At 42.1% G+C, this 27771-nt stretch overlaps 1 protein-coding gene across 1 annotated transcript; it reads left to right on the top strand.

Annotated features, from left to right (window-relative positions):
- Positions 1 to 340: 340 nt before the first annotated feature.
- On the top strand, positions 341 to 24627 carry LOC138784551 (vomeronasal type-2 receptor 26-like). The gene is made up of 8 exons (XM_069960156.1): positions 341 to 1143; positions 1197 to 2118; positions 5928 to 6016; positions 11770 to 12061; positions 15641 to 16468; positions 22622 to 22798; positions 23468 to 23591; positions 23723 to 24627. The coding sequence occupies exons 1-8, from the start codon at positions 341 to 343 to the stop codon at positions 24625 to 24627; spliced, it is 4140 nt and encodes a 1379-aa protein (XP_069816257.1).
- The last annotated feature ends 3144 nt before the right edge of the window (positions 24628 to 27771 follow it).

Below are 27771 nucleotides of genomic sequence, written 5' to 3'. Positions count from 1 at the left end.
CTATCACGTTTTTGCTTTTTTACCATGTGTGTATATTTAAATGATCACCTGAGTTCATTTCCTTGCACTTGAAAATGGCGGATACTCCACCGAAACGTCGTGCTATGCTGTGCTGCACCTTATGAATGTTTTGCTCCTTTGAATAAATTTCCACGTTTTTGAAGCTATTTGGTGTGCCGCTGATCATCACTACTTTATGGATCAAAGGTTCGTGGTCTGAACTAAGTCAGCCGGCACCCGCCTCATTGGGACTTGTAGTGCAACTCACTTCCACTGCTTATTTACCTTGACCAAAGAGTTTTGCACACGCTACAGAGATCATATCTCTTTCTATACCATTATGGAAGGTATTATACGGACTGCCGCTGTACCTGCAACACAGACTCTTTCCTATTCTGATACGGATGCAGAGAGAATCAAGGAGGAAATAGAAGACGACTCTGAGTTCCTGGACATTCCATCTACGATTGACCTACAACGTAACTATGAATTCCTTTCTAAAAAAGCTATTACATTGAGATTACATATTTCAACATTGGGACGCTATCACAGTGTTAAACGCATCCCTCGCGGTATGCGGTCCAGACTTAAACCTACAATGTTATTAGAGGATATGGAATTTAGAAGAAAATTTGAAATGGTATCTAATAAATATGCTTTGGACTTGATATTATTACATATCGAAAGCATGCAAAGACAACTACGTGAGATTACGGCCAAAATGCAAGCCATGGAAACTTCACTACAGGCAGCCATGACTTCTGATGACTTTGATAAATATCATCTTAAACAAAAGAAATTTTTGGATTCTTTCAAAACAGATCTTCAGGAAGAAAAAAGAAGAAAATGGTACCGTGATTGTCAAGATTATCTTACGGGCAAGATCTACTTATGGACTACCACCAATTCACAAGAAACAACAAGGAAACCAACAACAACTAAAAGGACTGATTACAATCGCACTGCATCTACTAACGACGAACAGAGGCCTTTTTTAGGAGTACGCCCCCAAGAGGACGTCAGAACCGAAGAGGGGGCCGAAAAAGAAAAAGAAATGGACTCTACAAAACAGAAAACGCCGAGAGTGAACAGGAGCCAAACCTCCAAGACCAGCAACAAGAAAAAGAACCCCGTCCCAACGTGGTAAATATTTCTTCTTATCCCCTTACACTTGAGCAATTGCATTTATTGTCTAGGGGTTTAAATTATTGTCCAAGTCCCATTGTTGATTGGTTTCAGCTTGATATAGATGTGACACAATTTATCAGAAGATTGAACTTACGTGTTTGGTTTAACAAGAATCCGGTTCAGATCACACAAAGTTCTAGTACTGTTAAATTATTTGACTTGAAAAGACTTGGTTTACGACAAGACAGTGATTTTATGCCACCATACATGTCTTCCACAATTGAAACATTTCACACACTGATTAAGAATGACTTATGTATTTTGAGAAAGAATGTGGGGGATAAAGTATTACATCCTAATATTACATCCACTGATTTACAGGCACTTAATAACTTGATCCATGATCACAATTTAATCATCAAGCCCGCTGACAAAGGGGGTGCAATTGTGGTCATGGATCGTAGCAAGTATATACAGGAGGCACAACGACAACTTGACGACAGGGAGGTATATTCCATTATTTCTGCTGATCCCAAGTTCTCAATTCAGAGGAAAATCGACCACATCCTACAAGAAGCTACAACACTGAACATCATAGACGAACAGACATCAGAATTTTTGGTCGTAAAGTATCCGGTAATGCCTACTTTATATTTCCTACCAAAAATTCACAAGAACATAACAAACCCACCGGGCAGACCCATTGTGTCCGGTCGAGGTTCGATTCTCAGCAACATCTCTATATTTCTTGACAGGGTACTTAGACCCCTAGCAGAAAATGCTAAATCATACCTAAGGGACACTACTGACTTCCTAGTGAAATTGCAGCAGACTGATATCCCTCCGAATGCCATCTTTGTTACTTACGATATAGTCAGTCTGTATACCTCCATTGACCATCAAAGGGGCATGAGTTCCATACAGTCCCTATTACCCACACTGGGATGTTCTCCTAAAGAAAGTGACTTCATCCTTAGGCTTTTGGATCTGGTACTTACTAACAATTATTTTTCATTCATGGAAACGACCCAGTTTCGATGATCTCCATCATCATTTTCACGCTTGAAAATGATGATGGAGATCATCGAAACGTCGCGTCTCACCTTATGCCGTGTTTTGTTTTTGCACTGATGTAATAAATCCAACGATTTTTTTGCACTTATACCTGTGTGCTGCGGAATACTTCTCTATTTGATTAGCTACCTAAGTCCCTGGCAGGGACTATCCGCTGGCACCAACCAAACTGATCCTGTGGTGCTGCTCTGTATCATTTTTAGATAGATAGATAGATAGATAGATAGATAGATAGATAGATAGATAGATAGGAGATAGATAGATAGGAGATAGATAGATGGATAGATAGATAGATAGATAGATAGATAGATAGGAGATAGATAGATAGATAGATAGATAGATAGATAATAGATAGATAGATAGATAGAAAGATAGATAGATAGATAGATAGATAGATAATAGATAGATAGGAGATAGATAGATAGATAGATAGATAGATAGATAGATAGATACATAGATAGGAGATAGATAGATAGGAGATAGATAGATAGATAGATAGATAGATAGATAGATAGGAGATAGATAGATAGATAGATAGATAGATAGATAGATAGATAGATAGATAGGAGATAGATAGATAGGAGATAGATAGATAGGAGATAGATAGATAGATAGATAGATAGATAGATAGATAGGAGATAGATAGATAGGAGATAGATAGATAGTTGATAGATAGATAGATAGATAGATAGATAGATAGATAGATAGATAGATAGGAGATAGATAGATAGATAGATAGGAGATAGATAGATAGATAGATAGATAGGAGATAGATAGATAGATAGATAGATAGATAGATAGATTTTTTTTTTTTTACAGAGTACTAAGGATGAACGAACCGAACTGTAAGGAACCAGATTCGTTACGAACTTAGCAAAAAGTTTGGTTCATCACCGAACCGAACTTTGAGAAAGTTTGTAACAAATCTGGTTAAAATAACAATAACAAATAAAATCTTAAGAAAGTGATGCAAACACTTCTGGAATGCATCTGGGAAAGGAGGGAAACAGTATTACAGGAATCGGCATTACGGGGTTAGCGATCCCCGACAATAATGCCGATCCCTCTAATAGTTAATATTTAATTAATAAAACAAATTTTCATTCTAAAAAAACATTTTCCTTGTACAATAACATAATTAAAAGGAATCCATGCTTTTGCAATTAAATATACTGTTAATTAAAAAAAAATATATAAATAAATGTGTGTATATATATATATATATATATATATATATTGATTTATTTACAGTATATTTAATTGAAAAAGCATGGATTCATTTTAATTATGTTATTGTACAAGGAAAATAACTTTCTTAAAACGAATATCTGCTTTATTAATTAAATATTAACTATTTAATGGAGCTGTATTAATTCATGGGTCGGGTGCAGTGCACCCGGTCCATGGAGTTTAAGGGGTTAAGTAGTGATGCAGTAGCATCACTACTAACCCTCTGTGGCTGTACAGTAAGGAGAGGTGCATAGCGCACCTTTCTCACAGTACAGGAGCAGAGAATCCCTTAATTAAGTGGGGATTCCCTGCCCGATGGGGTTTCCCACCGAGAAGCAGAAAGCGGTCTGCTTCTCAGCGGGAGATTTAAAATCCCCTGCACAGAAGTTACAGTCTGGCTCCCAGGGGCTTAAAGGACAACTCCGGCGGGACCCCCCCCCCCCCCCAAAAAAAAAAAAAAAAAAAACACAGACACACACAGACACCATACTCACCATCCCTCCGGTGATGATCGCCACTCCATTCGCCCGCCGTCCGCCTCACCGTCCCCGCCATCCACCGTCCAGCGATGTCTCTGACTTCCGGGTCCTGGGGATGGAAAAGGCTGCCAGTGCGCTTGCGCACTGGCAGCCTTTTCATTGGCTGGAGCGCATCACATGGCTTCCAGCAACCTCAGCCAATCAGGGCTGAGCAAGCTGGAAGCCATGTGATGCGCTCCAGCCAATGAAAAGGCTGCTGGTGCGCATGTGTAATGTGTGTTAAATAAGCTAAAAGAAAATTTCGTCGGAGTTGTCCTTTAAGGGCCTTTTTCACCGGACGATTATTGTTCAGATTATCGTTAAATCGTTCGAATCTAAACGATAATCGTTCGGTTGAAATGCAGTTAACGATTAACGACCGAACGAGAAATCGTTGATCGCTTTATAAGACCTAGACCTATTTTTATCATTGCTCGTTCGCAAAACGTTCGCAAATCGTTTGCATTGAATAAGACATTGTTCGTTCGTTTGCAATAGATACGAACGCAATAGCGAATAAATAGCGAAGAAAAAATGATCGCAATTACGAACATAAGTAACGATTATCGTTCCATGGAAATGACTGAACATTTTCAGGTCTTTCGCAATAGCGGTCGTTTGAGATCGTTAATCGTTAATGATTAGGCAAACAATAATCTTCCAGTGGAATAGGGCCCTAAGTCCTTGGGAGCCAGACTGTAACTCCCATGCCTATGCTGGAGGTCACCCAGCTTTCCCACCATCCTGTAAGGTTAACCCTAAAAGGATCCTGGGAGAGCTGGGTGACCTCCAGTATAGGCATGAGAGTTACAGTCTGGCTCCCAGGGACTTAACCCCCTGGGAGCCAGACTGTTCTGGCAATGCACCTGCACCAGCAAGGAATGGGGTTAAGTGTCCCCTCCCTTGCTGGGGCAGATGCAGTGGATCTCCATGGGGTGGGGGGTGAGGGGGGTGATGGCTGGGGCTTACCTGCAGCTTTGTCTATAGTTGGTAGCAGTCCTGGTATGTCCGGTAAGCCCCGTGACGATAAGCCCCGCCCCTGTATTGGATGCTCCCGATCGCGGGGCGGGGCTTAGGTCGTGGGGGCGGGGCTTATCGGGACACTCCGGGACTGCTAGCAACTATGGACAAAGCAGCAGGAAGGCCCCAGCCATCACCCCTCCCCCACCACCACTTGGAGATTCGCCTGCATCTTCCCCAGCAAGGGAGGGGACACTTAACCCCCTTCCTTGCTGGTGCAGTGCTAGAACAGTCTGGTTCCCAGGTGGTTAAAGGGGTAGTGCTGCGCTAATAAATTATTCACAGAATTACACACATTACAAAGTTATACAACTTTGTAATGTATGTTATGTCTGTGAATCGCCCCCTTCCCTTGTCCCACCACCCCCGCCCGTGTACCCGGAAGTGTGTGGTGCATTATACATTATCTGATCCGTGTCGAGGGCCGTCCATTATTTTGTGCCAAACATCATCTTCGGACGCACGGCCGAATCCCTGCCGCCATCCCCCCTCCACCGCGTCACAACTGTGCTCAGCCGCGATCAGCTGATGACGCGGTCCGACCGAAGATGACATTTGGCACAAAATAGCGGACGGCCCTCGACACGGATCAGGTAATGTATAATGCACCACACACTTCCGGGTACATGGGCGGGGGTGGTGGGACACGGGAAGGGGGCGATTCACAGACATAACATACATTACAAAGTTGTATAACTTTGTAATGTGTGTTATTCTGTGAATAATTTTTTTAGCGCCGCACTACCCCTTTAAATCCCTGGGAGCCAGACTGTAACTCCCATGCCTATGCTGGAGGTCACCAAGCTTTCCCACCATCCAGTAAGGGTTAGCCTTACAGGACCCTGGGAAAGCTGGGTGACCTCCAGCATAAGCATGGGAGTTACAGTCTTGCTCCCAGGGACTTAACCCCTTACTTGCTGTTTGTTTTTGCTTGTGTTTTTTCTTTTTGTATTTCAGATACCGGCATGCAGAGGATTCCGTCGGATTTGTTTGGACTACGTTGATGATCGGCAGACTTTACTGTACAATAAAATGGTCAATGAAGGGTGTGGGGGTGTTTTTATTTGAATAAAAAAAAGTTTTCACTTGTGTCTTGTCTTTATTTCTTTACTTTATAGACTTAGTAGTGGAAGCCGTCTAATAGACGGAATCCATTACTAAGTCAGGGCCTAGTGTTAGCCGGTATAAAATGGCTAACACTACCCCCCCCCCATTATTACCCCAGTACCCAATGCCACCAGGGGTACTGGGAAGAGCCGGGTGCCAGTGGTCCTGGAGCGTCAAAATTGGCGCTCCTGGACCGGGCGGCAGCAGGCTGGTAAGATTTAGGCTGGGGAGGGCCTAAACCAATGGCTCTTCCCACCCTGGTGTTACCAGGCTGCTGTTGCTTGGTTTTTAACCTGGCTGGTTATGGAAATAGGGGGGACCCTATGCGTTTGTTTTTAAAATTATTTATTTATTAAAAAAAAAAAACGCATAGGATCCCCCCTATTTTCATAACCAGCCGGGTAAAAAACCAAGCAACAGCAGCCTGGTAACAGACTGTGCGGAGAACCAGACTGTTCTAGCACTGTACCTGCACCAGCAAGGAAGGGGGTTAAGTGTCCCCTCCCTTGCTAGGGCAGATGCAGTGCGATCTGCATGGGGTGGTGGGGGAGGGGTGATGGCTGGGGCTTACCTGCTGCTTTGTCCATAGTTGCTAGAAGTCCGGGAATCCTCTGCGTGCCGGTATCTGAAAAACAAAAAAGAAAAAACACAAGCAAAAACAAACAGCAAGTAAGGGGTTAAGTCCCTGGTAGCCAGACTGTAACTCTCATGCCTATGCTGGAGGTCTCAAAACTTTCCCAGGATCCTGTTATGGTTAACCTTACAGGATGGTGGGAAAGCTGGGTGACCTCCAGCATAGGCATGAGAGTTACAGTCTGGCTCCCAAGGACTTAAGCCCCTGGGAGCCAGACTGTAACTTCTGTGCAGGGGATTTTAAATTTCCAGCTAAGAATCAGACCGCTTTCTGCTTCTCGGTGGGAAACCCCGTAGGGCGGGGAATCCCCACTTAATTAAGGGATTCCCTGTTCCTGTACTGTAAGGAGGGGTGTGCTATGCACCTCTCCTTACTGTACTGCCACAGAGCTTTAGTAGTGATGCTACTGCATCACTACTTAACCCTTTAAACTCCATGGACCGGGTGCACTGCACCCGACCCATGCATTAATATAGCTCCATTAAATAGTTAATATTTAATTAATAAAGCAAATATTTATTCTAAGAAAGTTATTATCCTTGTACAATAACATAATTAAAACGAATCCATGCTTTTTCAATTAAATATACTGTAAATAAATCAGTATATATATATATATACACATTTATTTATATATTTATTTTTTTAATAACAGTATTTTTAATTGCAAAAGCATGGATTCCTTTTAATTATGCTATTGAACAACGAAAATGTTTTTTTTTTTTTAACGAAAATTTGTTTTATTAATTAAGTATTAACTATTAAAGGGTGCGGCAATGTTTTTTTCACTATTTTTGCACTTTGTTTTTTTCTACTTTTTTCATTGTAATAGCAACTGCAACTACACGAAACTCTACCCTATCACACTCTCACTATTGTAGTTGCAATTATTCAGCCGTTATTGCAAGGTCCGTTTTAGGTTCGGATGAATGCCTGATAACAACAGTGACCAAGTGCTTTATACATTTGGCAGGGCCAGGATATTTTATTTGTCATCATATACAACTACGTGCCATATTTGTGGTCAAATGGATGAAGAGTTCAGACTCCTATAGAGGATGGAGAGACATATGGCCAGGCATTCACTTTTTAAAATGTAGATTCTTTTGTGCTTTTCCATTTATGTATTCATTACACTTAGGAGACGGGTCCCACAGGTCACACAGCCGATTATCTCATTATATATCATTTCTCCTATATTCTGAGGATGATGATGATATCCGTGCTGGGACCGAGCGTCTATATACAGGAAATCACTGACATGTGTAATTATGGATATTATTCCCAGGATGGACGAGAGATTTTTATATATAGTAAGTATACGGGAATACTACGGGGAGAGATATATGAGGTGAGAGTAATATAGCAATATGGTGTAATAGTATACTATAGTATGATTAATAGTACGACTATATAAAGCCGGGGTCACACTGCATTGTTACAGTCCATTTTTCCATCTGTTTTATGCAAAAAAAAAAAAAAGGGGATAAAAAGCTCCTGCATTTGTGTGCATCCGTTTTGATCCGTTTTTTTTCATTGACTTACATTATATAAAAAAAAAAGCATCAAAACTAGAGATGAGCAAACCGGGTTCGGGTTCGAGTAGATCCGAACCCAATCGTTCAGCATTTGAACAGCGGTGGCTGCTGAACTTGGATAAAGCTCTAAGGTTGTCTAGAAAACATGGATACAGCCAATGACTATATCCATTTTTTCCACATAGCCTTAGGGCTTTATCCAACTTCAGCAGCCACCGCTAATCAAATGCCCAACGTACGGGTTCGGATGGACTTGAGCATGCTCCAGGTTCGCTCATCTCTAATCAAAACACATCTGATTTTTTAGCGTACGCAAAAACATGTTTGGTTTTGTAATAATAGAAGTCAATGGAAAGACCGATCCAAACTGATGCACATAAATAAAGGAGTTTTTTCATAGTTTTCTTTTTTTCTTAAAACGGATGAAAAAAGCATCTTCTTCATTCAGTAATTTTGAAGGTCAGTGGATGAAGTCTGCTATTTACCTCCGTGATCTGTGAAAAACCATCCGTGATTGCATCTGTTTTGCATCCGTGTCCGTGTTTTTCTCAGGTCTGTTTAAAGCTTTTTAAATTACACTAATTAAATCACATCCATGTTTTTCACGGATTGCTTGGATGTTAGATCTTTGCAATCCGTAAACAACACGTATCTCATAGACTTCTATGGGGGAATCTGTCCCGTCATCTTGTCATGACATGTCCTATTTTTTCACAGGACAAATTGTGGATCCGTGAAAAAATCAGAACCCGTGAATAGCTCAATAGAAAACAATGGGCTATAATATTGTTCCCAATCAAGGACAGCTTCACGGAAGTGTGAATAAGGCTTTAGCTTAGCTGTGTGTGGTTCTCTTATGGTAAAACTTTCCTTCTTGTGTCTTATTTCATAGGAATAATTACAAATTGCTGCCATACCTAAGTATAATTCCTTTATATAGCAGCAACATACTCTGCAGCACTGTACACAACCCCCACTGGGATATAAACTGTAGGAATCTATCAATATGCACTAGGAATAGGGGAGTAAATTTATACAAACACCATACAGATGACAATTGTTGGATTTGAACTTGTAGCCCGAGATCTACAAGCCAACTTCACCAACCACCGGGCCACCAAGATTAATTCCTTCTTATTATTTTATTGCAGGGTTCAGGTTTAATACTGAGGACTATGCAATATATGAAGCAGTTCTACACCTGATGCCCTAATTTTTACAGACAATGCGGCTTCGGTACATGCTCTACATCCTGCACTTCTGCAACTGCATTGAGTCTAGTTGTAGAATGACCGGCGGAGAGGTCACACCAGCCATGTTCATGGATGGGAATATAACCATCGGAGCCACAATGAATGTTCACATGGATAATACATACCCAAACATCGATTACAGGGAGAGGCCTGGTCCTACCATCTGTCTGGCGTAAGGTTTTTTTTTTCTATGTTTTATTTAGGGTTACAGTAGGTAAACGTCATCCCCTAGGTTTCGAGGAAGGAGCAGCGAATTTAAGTGAAAAATTAAGCGAATCTCTTTGTGAGCCTCGCCAGTCAGCTTATCGGCCGGGTGTGGGGAAAAGCTGGATCCTGCCCTGGGGGCTGCTCTGTAGTAACCCGGCAGCCCCACTACAATGTACAGAGCGGAGACTTTTGGCATTTCCATGGAGCCAATTAGATGATCGGTGGGAGTTCTGGAAGTGGGCAATCTGTAAATCAAGGATTAATCATTTTTGGTTGGAAAACCAGGTACTAGCCAAGTCTAAGTTGATCTAAGTCTAAGTCTTGAAACTAGGGGTTGTCGAATTTACAGAGCTTGGGTGGCAGCTTATCAGCTGTCTGGCTTTAAACTCAGTGCCACTCTGTACCGCTCCTCCCTGGGTCTCGAATAAAGCTGGATCAAGCCCTAGAAAACTGGGAGAAGTTTCCCATTGACTTCAGTGTGAGATGCTCTGCAGTAACCTGATACTCCTCAAACGTTAGAGCCTCATAATCTTTCCTAGTGTCCAGGAGCATCAATAGAGATAAGGGAATGCATTATGTTTTTATGTTTGTATAAGTGGCTTTAGCCTAATAAATAGAAGGATAAATGACCAAAGGCTGAAAGTTGATTTAGGTCAATTAGGTTAAAATATTAAATAAATGAATAATTTGGCCATTTTATTATTTATTAGTCCTCCAAATAACTAGTCGCCTTTAAGAAGTTTGATTATCCTCTATTGTTAAAAAGTAAAGACAAAATGACTTAAATCCTTAGTAGGCAATAGCCGGCCACCTCTGGAAGTTTTGGTGGGACTGGGTAATGTGTCTGGAGGCCGCCCAACTCTTTCTCTACAGAGGTGAAAAGCTTCAAGCACTCTTTTTTAGGCACTAACTACCTACTCCCTTTCTCTCTGTTCAGTACACTGGGCTGGGCTGAGTGTTCACATCGATAGGGTGAACAGATGGGATCGCTCTTGGTCTTAACTTATTAAAAGTGTATGGGCACCCTAATCCTAACCACCCCATGTCACCAAGCAAAATGAATACCATTTACTGTGTCACATGTAAGTCATTAACCACTTCTGGACAAGGCCAGTGTCCCTCTTTCGCGACCAGGAACATTTTCATTTTCTTTTTTTTTTTTTTCTTTTTTTTTTAAGAACACTGACATTTAAACTTAACATCTGGCACTCACATAGTCACCAGGACAGGAAGCCTTATCACTCCTGGTCAGCTGAAATCACTTTTAGGCTATGTTCACACTACGTAAGTCTCCTGACATAGCACGTTCCGTGAATAAGCGGTCGGAGACTTACGTAGTTTGCGTACAATGGAAAGTATACGATGTACGGCTGCACAGTTCACACTACGTACGAACTTACGCCCGGATCCTATGCGGCACCGTAAAAAATTAACCAGACCATTGTTTGAGGACGAAAATGCAGTAACTTACGCCCGTAGCATAACATGCGGTTTCATACGTAGTGGTGATTTCTTCATTTTGCAAGCTTTTTGTGCCAATCCAAAAGGTTCTGTGGGGTGTCCGGGGCTAGGCGAAGATTTCCAAGTAAAAGACCGCTATCAGATCGCTACGTAGGGCGCTCGGGAAGAGTAAGTAGACTACGGGCGTAAGTTCGCGGTCCGTACGTAGCCGGCCGCAACTTGCATAAATTCCCGGCCGGAGTTTAACGCGTATATGTCCGGACGAGAAAATATGCGGCCGGACATATACGTAGTGTGAACATAGCCTTAGCATGTAAGTGCATGTATGGAATCATATCTCACATGAACCCACAGAGATATCAAATCTCAGCAAAGTATCAGTTTTATAATATTCACATATGCAGAACTAAGAAAAAAGTGTTAAAGACTTATTGTACAGGATTACTGCTAGTTGTGATGGCACTGGGATACTGCACACACAGCGGCTAGGAAGACAGGTAGGTCACTTTGGAGAGCCTGGCGTTTGCAGATAGAATTATGGACCTCCAGGATGTATAAAGTCAACTGATAAAAAGCTATTTATTCTGTGTCATCCTCAGACCCTTGTTAGAAGCCTACCAGCGCGCCCAAGCCGTGCATTTTGCGGTGGAGGAAATTAACAAAACCCCTGATTTTTTGCCAAACATCACCTTGGGATTCCAGCTCTATGACTCCTGTGCAGTCCTCCCATCTGCAGTATCAGGAACTCTACAGATTATGAATGGACATGGAAAACCTCTGCCCAACTACCAATGTAACCAGGACACCCAGTTGGCTGCAGTGATTGGACATTCTTCATCAACGGAAACAATTTCACTGGCTCATATACTGGGACTATACAGGTATCCACAAGTAAGTGCTGGGGTACTCTTTTGATCATTTCTTAGTTAGTAAGATCTCATGTTTTCTTGCCTCTTCGGAATCTGGTGAAGTCTTCATTGACTGATTATGGCGGGTGTTCATAACAGTCGCCATAATACCAGTTCAGATGCTTCTTTTTCCTGTATAATTTCAATCGATATAGGTGTCTAAATTCTCATGGTTGCAGGGCATACCATGACTAAGAAGCTTGGGCTCTAAAACATGTAGGCGGTTTCTTTTTAATCTATGTTTATGAAATCAAAAATTCTACTTTTTTAACGCACTTGCTGGAGCTGGTTCCATACCATTTTTGCGTCAAGCACAACATCAGCGCTCATAGTTAATAGTTGGAGTCTGGGGAAATAGCTTGGTCCACTGCATAGTCCAAAAAAGGAAAAAAAAGTTTCATATTCAAATTTATCCACAATTGTGCTCATTGTTAATAGTCAAAGGCCAGAAAAAATAGTTGGTCCACTGCAAAACCTACCAAAAAAGGTTTCTTGTTTATATTGAAACACAACTCTGTTCATTGTTCATAGTCAGAGGCCACTGCCATAGTTTTGTCAAGTGTATTAAAAAAAAGTCTATGCTGCACGACAGCACAGACAGTAACAGCTAATGGAAAATAGTTAGGGCCACTTAAACAGTGAAGTCCTTTCAGAGAGAGTTGCATCTTCTCGAATCAGGGATGCCAATTTAGCAGACATACCCACCCTAGTTGTTACCTATCCCTTCCCCATTTTTTACACATCCCTACCTCAATTGTTACATATTCCTACTCCAGTTGCTGCCTATTCATATTCCTGTTGTTAACGTCATTTTAATTTATTTTGCAGACCTCTACCCCTTCCTGGCGGCACAAAATGCATACCACCCATATCTTGTCATCATTGCACTTTGCCAGCAGTGATGCCACGCCAGTGATCTCCTCTGCGTTGGCTTTGGTGTGCCCTGGGCACGGTGGCCCATACCACGTTATGGGCCAATGGGGGGCTGGGCCTGCGTGTTCACCTCCTCTTCCTCCATTTTCTCATAGGCTCCAGTCCATGTGGGGTCTAGAATGTTGTCATGACTCTTTGGCATGCTCTGCATCTTCAGCGCTGCCCTCCTAGCTGCTCTCCACACTGCAGAAGGTCGCAACAGTTTAATCTTCTTATTAATCCCTTGTTGCTGTTTTACAGTAAAAAAACAAAAATGCTTAAAATTTCTATAAAAATGAAATGTGACATTTTAATTTATTTTGAATTAGCTTGTCTGGTTGTTAACCCACATTTTGGTTGCATTTGCAGCCCTCTACCCCTTCCAATATCCTTTTTATAGCCATTTTTGTGGCCCAAAGTTCAGGTTCCCATTGACTTAAATAGGGTTCTGTTCTGTTCAAAGCTTAGGATCAAAGTCCGGACCGCCAAAATATTTTTTTTAGGTTGAGTTAACCGGTTGAAACCAAATGTTCATGAGGCCGCCCATCACTTCCTAAGATTTCTCTTGGCCTTATTGATAAATGTATCTAATGTAACAAAATTATTATATTTATGAATAAATTTGTTGATGGCCATTATAATTTTATAATTGATGATTGCATTTTTTCTTCACTAAGTTGTGGAACCATGTTCCTGGAATCTATATTAAAGAACATGTTTTCTGGTTATTATCCTAGGCACATTTATAGACAAATATGTAACTTAGCCAAAACCATATTGAAAAATTCCTCACGATGGAAGTTTATCAAAAAAAAGAGGAATTAGAAACAATAAGACCAGTAAAATGCAGTTATTGTCCAAAAAAAACTACTTTTAGGCTATGTTCACACTACGTAAATATACAGCCGTTGTCATCAGCAACAATGGCTGTACTTTGTACAGAGTGGAACACTGCCTATTCTTCTATGGGATCCCGGCCGGAGCGTATACTCTTAGTTTCATTGTGTGCTATGAGGGTTCTGATGCGCAAGCACGCTGATGCTGACGCTCTTTGCAGAGACTGGCCGTTCCGTGACCCGGCCAGGTCACGGAACGGCCGGTCTCTTACGTAGTGTAAACATAGCCTCAAACTTGTAGCCCTGAGTCAAACTGGCGTGGCCTAGAGTACCTAAGACTTTGCATTGCAACACCCCTCCGTCCCTACTCCCCACCCTCTTCATCATTAGGAATGCCCCTAGAACATTTTCTCCTGTCTGAACATTCCACAGGTGCCTTAACGATTCAGCCCATGTGCCGTGCTGACACAGGTCATGAATAGTAGAAAATCTGCCTGGGGCATTCCTAATGATGAAGAGGGCGGGGACAAGGGACAGAAAGGTTGTGCCAGCCTAATGCATACACAGTCTCGGCCACAGCAGTTTGACTCAGGGCTGCCAGTTCAAAAGTTGTTTTTTAGGACAATAACTGCATCACCTGCCAAATGGCCCACAGGACAGATCTTGGATTAAAAGCAGCTATCCAAAGGTACAAGCGGTTTGGGTGTTTGTGTGTGTGTGGGGGGTCAGATTGTGGATACAGAGTTGCTTTAAATGTACTGGCGCATAGTGCCCCCTTTCTCCTGACATGGCCAGCAACAATCCTAAATCAAAGAAAAGTAGTCATAAAAATGTAAATGTGCAACGCGAACACCTGGTCAATATTTAGGAATTATTTTCCAGTATTTTTGCATTAAAGTTATAATGTTATAGCTTATTCTTGGCCATACAGAGGTTGTCCATGGAAAATTAACTTGTCTGCTATCCACAGGATAGGGGACCCCTATGAGATCATGGGGGGTAAAGATAGAGGGCGGGTTGACGAAACATACGCCAGAGAGAAGGTTCAGATTTGCCCCTTCTCCCTGGCGTACACCTCCCGTGCTCCCCTCTCTCCCAATGGGGAGGCATGGCCTCCTCCCACACCTCATTTATCATGATTTACGCCTGCTCCCAGGCGCAAATCATGACGCAAGTCTACACTTGCTGGTTCAGGTGCCCGGCCGGCCAGATTCACTAAGAGGCGTACGCCTCTTAGTGAATCCTGCCGCGAAAAAGGGGGCAGGGCTTAATATAAGACTGGCGTACTTGGACGCCGGTCTTCATAAATCTTCCCCCCCTAGTCTTTGGAAGTGGTCTGCTCTATGCTTTTCCTTCTGCTCTTACATTGAATGATTTTCGGCCTGAATGGTCGATAATCGGCCAGGTAAGTTATTGCTATTTTCCCCATGAAGAGGGTGTTCAAAGTGAAACGTGGCAGCCAACTTTACCAATAATAGATCATTTCTGTGTGTTTTGATGTACTAGAAAAGCAGAACCCACCTGGTTCAGTCAATGAGCTAGGAGACTACATTCTTTAAAGGGACTGTCCAAGATATAGATTATTGTTTTTACTATTCCTCGTGATTAAAATTTGATGGAGATCCAGCTGGTTTCTAGAATATTTCTCCATGAATCACGGGTTTCATTATTCATCAATGGTGCTATCTTCTGACTTCTCTGTGATGTTCAATTTTCTCATCTTTGAGAAACGTGAAATAATTTGAAGTTGATCTCATTAAATGTGTTAAATAAGTTATGTAAATGATGCATGATGTTCTTGATTTTTCCGACAGATTAGTCACTTTGCCACAAGTTCTCTCCTCAGTAACCGTATCCAGTTCCCATCATTCTTTAGAACAGTCCCTAGTGATGACTTCCAGTCTCGGGGTCTAGCACAGCTGGTGTTGCACTTTGGATGGACCTGGATTGGTTTGGTGGCCAACGATGATGATTACGGACTGCAAGCTATCCAATTGGTCAAGAGCGAGATAATAAAAGCTGGAGCCTGTGTGGCTTTTACCGAAACTACAATCACCAGCCGGCAAGATCGAAATGCTCCACATGTTGTTCGGGTCATTAAAGACTCAATGGCCAAAGCGTTGGTCATTGTCTCTTCTGTTATCCACTTTAGTTATGTACTAGATGAGATGTTGAGACAGAATGTCACAGGAAAAGTATTGATTGGCACTGAAGGTTGGTCTACTTCATCTTTTTTGTCAGTCAATAAATATTCAAAACTTCTTCTTGGAACAATTGGTTTTGCCTTTCATAGTGGAAGCATGCCGGGATTTGGAGATTTCCTCAATAGGATCAATTCATCTATGGTTGTGGGAAACCAATTCATAAAAATACTCTGGGAAAAGGTTTTTGGTTGCAAGTTTCAAGATCAGACATCCTCTGAAGTCCCATCAAACGTCATAAAAGAATGTACAGGCCAGGAAAGTCTTGATAGCATCCACAACAGTTTCAATGATGTCTCCAGTCTAAGAGTAACATACAATATCTATCTAGCAGTTCATGCAATAGCAAAAGCTCTTAGTGATTTGGCTAAATGCAAGAAGGGAGATGGACCATTCCCCAATGGAACATGTGCTGATATTCAGAACTTTAAACCTTGGCAGGTAAATGTATGACTTCATAGGAGTATTCCAACTTGTTATAAAATGGGTAAGTATATACTTACCTTCCACCCCCGGCACAGGTGGATAACCCATTAGCCGTGGCTAGATGATCACAGTTTTTTAATCTAGGACCTAACTAAAGTCTCAATGACTGTCCTATTAAAATAATATTGCATAGTACATATACAATATAAGGCTATGTTCACACTATGTATGTGTGCGGCTGTATTTTTTATGCGGCTGTAAATGTGCGGATGAAACTACGGCCGTGGGAAAAAATAGACATGCGGCTGAAAACATACGGTCATTTCTTGGAAATCTGGTTCAACTAAAAATAACAAATAAAATCTTAAGAAAGTGATGCAAACACCTCTGGATGCATCTGGGAAAGCAGGGAAACAGTTTACATGAATTGCTATTACCGGGGTTTGCGATCCTCTGCAGTAATGCCGATTCCGATGACTCTCATGGTTAATATATTGAATTAACAAAACACATTTTCGTTGTAATAAAGTCCCTTTCATTGTTCAATAATTAAATTTAAACGATTCCATCATTTTGCAATTAAATATACTGTTAAAATAAATATATACAGGTGGTCCTCGACTTACGACGTTGATCCGTTCTTGCGCGGCGTCGTAAACCGAATTTCGACGTAAGTCGGATCATACATTCATGCAGTACTGTACCATAATAACAGTACTGTGCTGTAAACACTTAGCCTATCCTAACACCTACTGTATGCTAACACAGTACCCTACATAAGTATCAATAAACACATAGGTACATCAGGTGGCATCAGCAGAGTCTGGCTTAGGTTTGGGAGTCATAATGCAGGGCGTTATAGCAGCCAGGAGACTCGTTTTTCCCAGTCTGGAACCTGTCACTGTATAGTATAGTACAGTACTGTACTGTATTCTTCCGCCACTGCACGTACTCGACTTACGACGGAACCGCGTAGGTCGGAACAAGGCGTCGGAACAAAGTGTCGTAACCACGAAACGTCGTAACTCGAGACCGTCGTAACCCGAGGACCACCTGTATATAAATAAATGTATATTTATATATATATTTATTTTTTGACAGTATATTTAATTGCACAATGATGGATTCGTTTAAATTAAATTATTGAACAACGAAACTGATTTTATTTCAACGAAAATGTGTTTTATTAATTAAATATTAATTAGTACAGGAAGCTCCAGTAAGCCGTTAATTCATATTGCCGGCAATAGAGCTTTCTGTACTAATCATCACTTTACTTTAATTAAAACATCAAATGTTTCTTCTAATTATGTTATCACAATAGCATTATTAGAAGAAACATTTAGAATTATATGTGCGCTCAGCTGATTGGCTGATCGGCTGAGCGCACATATAAAGAGCCGGTCCGCAGTACAGTGACTTCATTGTGCTGCGGACCAGCGAAGAGGACACATCGGGGTGAGTATAGAGCTCTCCCCACCCCCTCCCCGGCACTGCACCCCTCCCAGCAAGGAAGGGGGGTCACTTAACCCCTTCCTTGCTGGGATGGGTGCAGTCTGACATCAGTCTGGCCCCCAAGGGGTTAAGGGGGATACAATACATCCTCCCTTAACCCCTTGGGGGCCAGACTGTAAGCAGCAATCTTTAAAGATGCTGCATACTGTAAGGAGCACAACACCGCTCACAATGCTGAGTGTTGTGCTCCTGTTTGTGTGTTTTTTGTGTGTTTCTCCCTTTTTGTTTTTCAGATATCGGTATCCTGGGGATTACGTCGGATTCGGTGGACTACGTCGATGACCAGCGGTTGTTTGTTGTTGTTTTTTTAATAAAATGGTCAATGAGGGGTGTGGGGGTGTTTTTATTTGAATAAAAATTTTTTAACTTGTGTCTTGTCTTTATTTCTTTACTTTATAGACTTAGTAGTGGAAGCCGTCTAATAGACGGAATCCATTACTAAGTTGGGGCCTAGTGTTAGCCGGTATAAAATGGCTAACACTAACCCCCTATTATTACCCCAGTACCCAATGCCACCAGGAATACTGGGAAGAGCCGGGTGCCAGTGGTCCTGGAGCGTCAAAATTGGTGCTCCTGGACCGGGCAGCAGCAGGCTGGTAAGATATAGGCTGGCGAGGGCCTAAACCAATGGCTCTTCCCACCCTGGTGTTACCAGGCTGCTGTCGTTTGGTTTTTAACCCGGCTGGTTATAAAAATAGGGGGGACCCTATGCGGTTTTTTTAAAAAAAAATAAATAATTAAAAAAAAAACGCATAGGGTCCCCCCTATTTTTATAACCAGCCGGGTTAAAAACCAAACGACAGCAGCCTGGTAACACCAGGGTGGGAAGAGCCATTGGTTTAGGCCCTCCCCAGCCTAAATCTTACCAGCCTGCTGCCGCCCGGTCCAGGAGCGCCAATTTTGATGCTCCGGGACCACTGGCACCCGGCTCTTCCCAGTACCCCTGGTGGCATTGAGTACTGGGGTAATAATAGGGGTTAGTGTTAGCCATTTTATACCGGCTAACACTAGGCCCCAACTTAGTAATGGATTCCGTCTATTAGACGGCTTCCACTACTAAGTCTATAAAGTAAAGAAATAAAGACAAGACACAAGTTAAACATTTTTTTATTCAAATAAAAACACCCCCACACCCCTCATTGACCATTTTATTAAAAAAAAAAAAAAAACAACCGCTGGTCATCGACGTAGTCCACCGAATCCGACGTAATCCCCAGGATACCGATATCTGAAAAACAAAAAGGGAGAAACACACAAAAAACACACAAACAGGAGCACAACACCCATCATTGTGAGCGGTGTTGTGCTCCTTACAGTATGCAGCATCTTTACAGATCGCTGCTTACAGTCTGGCCCCCAAGGGGTTAAGGGAGGATGTATTGTATCCTCCTTAACCCCTTGGGGCCAGACTGATGTCAGACTGCACCCATCCCAGCAAGGAAGGGGTTAAGTGACCCCCCTTCCTTGCTGGGAGGAGTGCAGTGCTGGGGAGGGGGTGGGGAGAGCTCTATACTCACCCCGATGTTGTCTCTTTGCTGGTCCGTAGCACAATGAAGTCACTGTACTGCGGACCGGCTCTTTATATGTGCGCTCAGCCGATCAGCCAATCAGCTGAGCGCACACATAATTCTAAATGTTTCTTCTAATAATGCTATTGTGATAACATAATTAGAAGAAACATTTGATGTTTTAATTAAAGTAAAGTATTGATTAGTACAGAATGCTCTATTGCCGGCAATATGAATTAACGGCTTATGGAGCTTCCTGTACTAATTAATATTTAATTAATAAAACACATTTTCGTTGAAATAAAATCAGTTTCGTTGTTCAATAATTTATTTCTAACAAATCCATTATTGTGCAATTAAATATACTGTCAAAAAATAAATATATATATAAATATACATTTATTTATATATATTTATTTTAACAGTATATTTAATTGCACAATGATGAGTTCATTAGAATTAAATTATTGAACAACGAAAGGGACTTTATTACAAAGAGAATGTGTTTTATTAATTTAATATATTAACTATTAGAGGCATCGGCATTCGGCATCATTGCTGGCTATTTTTGAAGTACTCCGTACGGACCGCCTGTCAATCCACGGCCGCATTTCCAGCCGCAAACAATGGTCTTGTTCATTTTTTACGGGTCCGTTTACAATAGGGCCGTAGATTCATACATAGTGTGCACTGTGCAGCCGTATATCGTATACTTTCCAGCGTACGCATGAACCACCAAAAATACCGCCGCACAATTACAGCCGCACAGTTACATAGTGTGAACCTAGCCTAAAGATGCATTTTGATGAATGTAACATTAAAAAAAAAAAAAAAAAAATCACTTTACTTTGAGAAAAACACTACACTTATGTCAAGATCAAGGACCCAATAGCTTCCTCCGGCCTACTATATGTGCCTTTGCGTGTCCTGTGTCAGTTTTTAACTCCAATAATGACATCATCTGGTTGGGTGACGGCATGACACACTGAAGCATTTAGATATCTAGGTTAAGAGAGGAGGACTTGACATCTAATTGATTGTAGGGGCCATTATGGACTGCACTCCCCACCCAGGGGTGGACAATGAGAGATAAAAATGCTGTGTCACCAACTCACTAGTGCAGCAGGGAGTGACGTCTGCAACACCTACAGTCAGCGTCCACATCAAAGTTCTGTACAGGAATGTACGGCAGAGTTTTGCAAGAATTAAGTACTGCGTTAGACAGACCCTTATTCCTATTCTATAATGACAGGGATTGTTCCACAGGACTGGCGCATAGCTAATGTGGTACCAATATTCAAGAAGGGGTCAAAGAGTGATCCTGGAAACTATAGGCCCGTAAGTCTAACATCTATAGTAGGTAAAGTATTTGAAGTGTTTGTAAGAGATGCTATACTGGAGTATCTTAATGAAAATAATGTTATAACACAGAACCAGCATGGATTTATGAGAGATCGATCCTGCCAGACTAATCTGATCAGCTTCTATGAGGAGGTCAGTTATAGACTGGACCTGGGGGAGGCTGTGGATGTTGTGTATCTGGACTTTTCAAAGGCATTTCATACTGTGCCACATGAAAGGTTGGTCTATAAAAGGAGGATGCTGGGACTCGGGGAAAACATATGCAAATGGTTAAGTAACTGGTTGAGTGATAGAAAACAGAGGGTGGTCATTGATTGAACAAATTCAGATTGGGTTTTAGTTACTAGTGGGGTACCACAGGGGTCAGTGTTGGGTCCACTTCTTTTTAATATTTTTATTAATGATCTTGTAGAGGGGCTACAGAGCAGAATCTCCATTTTTGCAGATGATACTAAACTGGGTAAAGTAATCAGCACAAAGGAGGATAATATCATATTACAGAGGGATTTGAAGAAGCTAGAGGCTTGGGCGGTGAATTGGCAAATGAAGTTTAATGTGGATAAATGTAAGGTTATGCATTTGGGCCGTAGAAATAATAAGTACAGTTATGTGCTAAATAATAAAAGACTGGGTAAAACTGCTTCGAAAAGGACCTGGGGGTATTGGTGGACAGTAAACTCAACTTTAGTGATCAGTGCCAGGCAGCAGCTGCCAAGGCTAATAAAATAATGGGATCAAAAGAGGCATAGATGCTAAAGATGAGAACACAATTTTGCCTATTTATAAATCACTAGTCAGACCACATATGGGCACCGGTATATAAGAAGGACACAGCTGAACTGGGGCGGGTGCAGAGGAGGGCCACAAAGGTCATTAAGGGAATGGGTGGGTTACAGGACCAGGACAGGTTATCAAGCTTGGGGTTATTTACACTAGAAAAAAGACGTCTTAGGGGGCGATCTGATTACAATGTACAAATATATGAATGGACAGTACAGAGATCTTTGTAGCGATTTTTTTTTTACTCCTAGGCCTGTAACCATGACAAGGGGGCATCCTCTATGCCTAGATTTCACCATGATTTTCTTTACTGTATGAGTGGTAAGACTGTGGAACTCTCTGCCACATGATGTTGTCATGGCCAATTTATTAAATAAGTTCAAGGGAGGCCTAGATGCTTTTCTTGAACAATATAATATTACAAGTTATGGGCATTAGATTCCTGGTGATATGTTGATCCAGGGATTATTCTGATCGCTATTGGAGTCGGGAAGGAATTTTTTCTCTGATGGGGCAATTGTCATCTGCCTTATAGAGGTTTTTGCCTTCCCACTGGATTAACACAGTGGGGTTTCCCTAGTTTGACTCTTGTCTTCTTTCAACCTTATTAACTATGTTACTATGTTACTACAATTACTGTATGGAAATCTGGAGGCAAGACTGCACATTATTTTGTGTGCACATAACAGATCGGCAATATACTTGTAAAGTATAATATAAGTAAAACTCTATATAGTATAGGATTGAATAAGGACCCTAAGTGTATGTGCATGATACTTTTTAAGAAAAATAAGTCTTATGCGTGGAACTCACAGATGTTAAGAGCAGTATAAAACATAAGTCCAATCAAACAAAAGACAAATTATTTATTTTACCAAAAAAGGAGAAACTTTAAAGCTTTCAAATCTGCATGTACTGAAGCAACTTTCATGTGTATTTTAAAATCAGGGAAAAGCTGTCCCAATCTATCTGATGACAACTGTTGTATTTTTTTTTCTCACAGTTGTTGCACTACGTGAAGAAGTTACGTCTGAACATGTCCGATGGTAGACAACTCTTTTTCGATGAGAATGGAGATCCACCTGCTGTGTACGATATAGTGAACTGGCAGCTGAGCTCTGAAGGTCAACTCCAACAAGTCAAAGTGGGCAGCTATGATACAAGTATAACCAGTGGGGATGTATTCACTATTAATACCAGCCACATACAGTGGGGAACCCGACAACACGGGGTGAGATACTATGGACATTCTTTAGGGACTTTCTAATTTTTCCCTTTTATTATCAAACTCTTCTAGCATGAAATAAACTAAATTTATATATCCATTTTATTGTGTAAGCCATTGAAAGGCAAAAGTGACCAAAGGAGTCTTTGTAGTAGTATAAGAAAAAATGACAGTGTACTCAGGTCAGAGGAAGTGCTTTGATTGCATGAAACAGTTGTCAAATTCACTGGAGGTGCTGTCATCCAGGCTGACGACCGTTTTTGAAGATGGATTGTATCTAAGGTTTCCAATAAAGGATAATTTTACAGGTAAGTGAACTCTCATTTTTTCTTATACTACTGAATTGTTTGAGACTGCACTCTCGGGAGTATAGCTGGTAGTGCCCACCACTCACTCTATACATTTTATTCAAGACGGTCCTTGGTTACCCTTTCGATTTTGAGTTCCACAGTATATTACTTATATTAGAGTGTTAAACAGCATGCAGGGCAAATAATGACTCTGGAAGATCCAGAGCAGGGTTATATTGGAAAGTAAAGATTTTAGGATTCAGAAGAATATCTTGTATTGTACACATTATCTGCGAACTGTTTAAAAATATTCTTCATCAATAATTCTTTCTAGGTACCTCTTTCGGTTTGTAGCCCCAGTTGTCCACCAGGCTTCAGAAAAGCAGCTAGAGAAGGTGAACCATTGTGCTGTTTTCAGTGTATTCTATGTCCTTCTGGAGAAATAGCCAACCAAACAGGTAGAAAAAAAAATATTTGGCCTAAAAAAATACTTTACTGTCTTCGACCATTGTTAAGTTCTTTCTGGAACACATGATGCTATAGAACTTAAAACCTCCAGCTGTAACACCATTTTCAATATTTTTTAAAGATTCACTGGAATGTACAAAATGTCCCTGGGATATGTGGCCAAATCCAACCCAAGATCATTGTGTTCCAAAGATTCGAGAATTCCTTTCACATCAAGATCCACTGGGCATCACCTTAATGGCTACTGGCATCTCCTCATCTTTGGTTCCTATGGCGATCTTTGGACTCTTTATTTGCTACAGAACAACCCCCATTGTTCGGGCCAATAACTACTCCTTAAGTTGTCTTCTCCTGGTGTCATTATCGCTCTGTTTTCTCTGCTCTTTAGTCTTTATTGGTTATCCTCAGTATGAGATCTGTCTTTTAAGACAAGTGACTTTTGGTGTTGTATTTGCACTTTGTGTTTCCTGTATCTTGGCCAAAACCATTATGGTAGTCATAGCTTTTAAGGCAACAAGGCCTGGTAGTCAACTAAGACATTGGACTAGACCACATGTATCATATCTCATAGTCATCTCTTGTGTCCTCATTCAGATCTTTCTTTGTATTATGTGGCTGACATTCTCTCCTCCCTTTCTAGAGGTCAAATCAGAAACTAATTCGGGAGTACTGATTATTCAGTGTAATGAAGGGTCACCCTTAGCTTTTTGGTCTATGCTTGGCTATCTTGGTCTTCTGGCCTCCATCAGCTTCATTGTGGCCTTCTTGGCCAGGAGACTTCCAGACAGCTTCAATGAAGCCAAGTTCATCACCTTCAGCATGCTGGCTTTCCTGAGTGTCTGGTTGTCCTACATTCCCGCATCCCTCAGTTCCCAAGGAAAATATATGGTGGCCATGGAGATCTTTGCTATCCAATCATCAATCTGGGGCCTGGTTATTTGCATGTTCCTTCCAAAATGTTTTATTGTTCTATTCAGACCCGACATGAACTCAAGAGAGAAACTGATGGCAAAACAGAAAAATTAGAATAATTGGTAATTTTCTGATTTCTACCTCTCATTTTGGTGTTTTATTTAAAATACACATTGTAATTTATGTAATAAATAATTAGAATTTTTGATAAATTTGGGGATATTTCTTTCTCATCTTTATTGGTTTGTTTTGGAGTTTTACTCATTCCTTAATAAGGGATTCTTTTTTGGCCAATATTTTAAATAAAAGTTTAAATTACGGTTTATCAACTAAAAAAATTGGTAATGTATGAATCAACAATGTAACTTCGGGCCCAATATGAATTCATACCCATATTTTTGTATGGATGTTGATTAATTTTCATCACTAACTGAGATTAATAAGTAGGAAAATTTAAGGGTTTTAAATATTATTCTTCCTACTTCCTTTATTCTGTGTCCTCTGTCCTCACATGGTTGGACTTTTTGGACTACATAACACTGATGTCAAAAATGTTCCTCCTAATCCCTGTAGCAGTAGTTCATAACATGGATGGGCAATGCCACCTAGTCACAGAAGCAGAACTGTCTATGTTTCAATTTAGTCATGGTCTGCTGCAGTGTTGGACTTGAGGCCTTTGGGCCCACCAGGGGAAATCATTCTTGGGGCCCACCCTTCTGCCACTATACTAATGTATGGTAACATTAATAAGGGTCCATTAACACGGCGTGATATGAGGCAGTGTAGTGCTGCAAACGATTGCTAATCAGCAGGGCAGGAATACACAGAGATGTGCGGCCAACAACGATTTTTACAGCCGCATAAAAGATCAAATCAGCCGACTATCGGCCATTTGCTCGCTTGTCAGCTGATCTCTGGCACCTTTACATGGGGCTTCCTAGGAGCGCTTGTTACCGATAATTGGCCGGTGTAATTGGGCTATAAGACAATTTTCTTTGCATGATAACACTGTATGCTACCAATAGCACCAGTATATAAAGAGAAAATATCCCCACACATATTACTGCCATACTGTTACTGACCAAATCCTGTATACTGAGAGTGATATTACCAATAATACCAGTATACAAGGAGGAAATATTATCACCATACATATTACCACCATACTGTTACTGACCAAATCCTGTATACCAATAATACCAGAATACAAGGGGGAAATATTACACCACACCACAACCATCACTACCATATTGTTAATGACCAAATCCAGTATACTGAGACCAATAAAACACAGTACCGGATTACAAGTGACAAATACCACCACATACTGACTAATACCACCATCTACTGACTAATACCACCATATACTGACTAACAACGCCACATACTGACTAATACCACCACATACTGACTAACACCACCACATACTGACTAATACCATCGCTGCTACTGAATAATCCACTGTACACAGATCACTATTACCTCATCCAGTCATATAGAGGTGGACGCAGCTCTACACAGGCTCTATACACCATATACATTACACTGCAGTTATATCAGGTGACTCACACGGGACGTCTTCTCTGATCAGAGTTCTTCCCTCTTCTTCTTCTTCTCCATCTGCCCTGGGCCATTATGAGAACTTCTCCGAGCCACGAATCCACAGAATCTGCCAGACAAACAATATTAGGCTCCTCACTCTGTCACCATCCTCATCTCTATACTAACTGCACATCTGAATTGGCCCCTTTACACCCTCATTTGGTGGGTAGCCCTGACTCTATGTATGTGTGTGTGCATACATATATATATATATATATATATATATATATATATATATATATTATATATCCCTTATAGTATATGGTCCCCTCTGTGTAGACACCTTATAGATGGTCCTTTGTTCAGTCCTCCATATAGATGGCCCCCAGTGTTGTCCATGTCACATATAGGTAGACCCCCTTATGTTGTCCATCCCCATATATATAGCCCCTCCATGTTGTCCTTCTTCAATATAGATACCCCCCTCATGTTGTCCATTCCCCCCATATAGCCCCCTCATGTTGTCCATTCCCCCCTATAGCCCCTCATGTTGTCCATCCCCCTATAGACCCCTTATGTTGTCCATCCCCCTATAGCCCCCTTATCTTGTCCATCCCCCTATAGCCACCTCATGTTGTCCATCCCCCTAAAGCCCCCTTATCTTGTCCATCCCCCTATAGCCCCTTCATGTTGTCCATTCCCCCCCATATAGCCCTCTTATGTTGTCCACCCCCTATAGCCCCCCTTATGTTGTCCACCCCCCTATAGCCCCCAGTGCTGTCCATCCCCCATGTAGCCCCCCTCATGCTGTCCATCCCCCCGTAGCCCCCCTAATGCTGTCCATCCCCCCGTAGCCCCCCTCATGCTGTCCATCACCCCTGTAGCCCCCCTCATGCTGTCCATCCCCCCGTAGCCCCCTCATGCTGTCCATCCCCCCGTAGTCCCCCTCATGCTGTCCATCCCCCCGTAGCCCCCCTCATGCTGTCCATCACCCCTGTAGCCCCCCTCATGCTGTCCATCCCCCCGTAGCCCCCCTCATGCTGTCCATCCCCCGTAGCCCCCCTCATGCTGTCCATAACCCCTGTAGCCCCACTTATGCTGTCTCTCCCCCCTATAGCCCCCCTCATGCTGTCCATCCCCCCTATAGCCCCCCTCATGCTGGCCATCCCCTCTATAGCCTCCCTTATATTGTCCCTCCCCTCCAATGGCCCCCCTCATGCTGGCCATCCCCTCTATAGCCCCCCTCATGCTGGCCATCCCCCCTATAGTCCCCCTCATGCTGGCCATCACCCCTATAGCCCCCCTCATGCTGGCCATCCCCCCTATAGCCCCCCTTATATTGTCCATCCCCCTATAGCCCCCAGTGATGTCCATCCCCCCTATAGCCCTCAGTGATGTCCATCCCCCCCTATAGCCCCCAGTGATGTCCATCCCCCCCTATAGCCCCCAGTGATGTCCATCCCCCCTATAGCCCCCAGTGATGTCCATCCCCCTATAGCCCCCAGTGATGTCCATCCCCCCTATAGCCCCCAGTGATGTCCATCCCCCCTATATCCCCCAGTGATGTCCATCCCCCCTATAGCCCCCAGTGATGTCCATCCCCCCCTATAGCCCCCAGTGATGTCCATCCCCCCCTATAGCCCCCAGTGATGTCCATCCCCCCCTATAGCCCCCAGTGATGTCCATCCCCCCTATAGCCCCCAGTGATGTCCATCC

The sequence above is a fragment of the Dendropsophus ebraccatus genome, chromosome 1 (assembly GCF_027789765.1).
Source record: "Dendropsophus ebraccatus isolate aDenEbr1 chromosome 1, aDenEbr1.pat, whole genome shotgun sequence".
NCBI lineage: Eukaryota > Metazoa > Chordata > Amphibia > Anura > Hylidae > Dendropsophus > Dendropsophus ebraccatus.
This window is presented reverse-complemented; position numbering and strand designations above follow the sequence as displayed.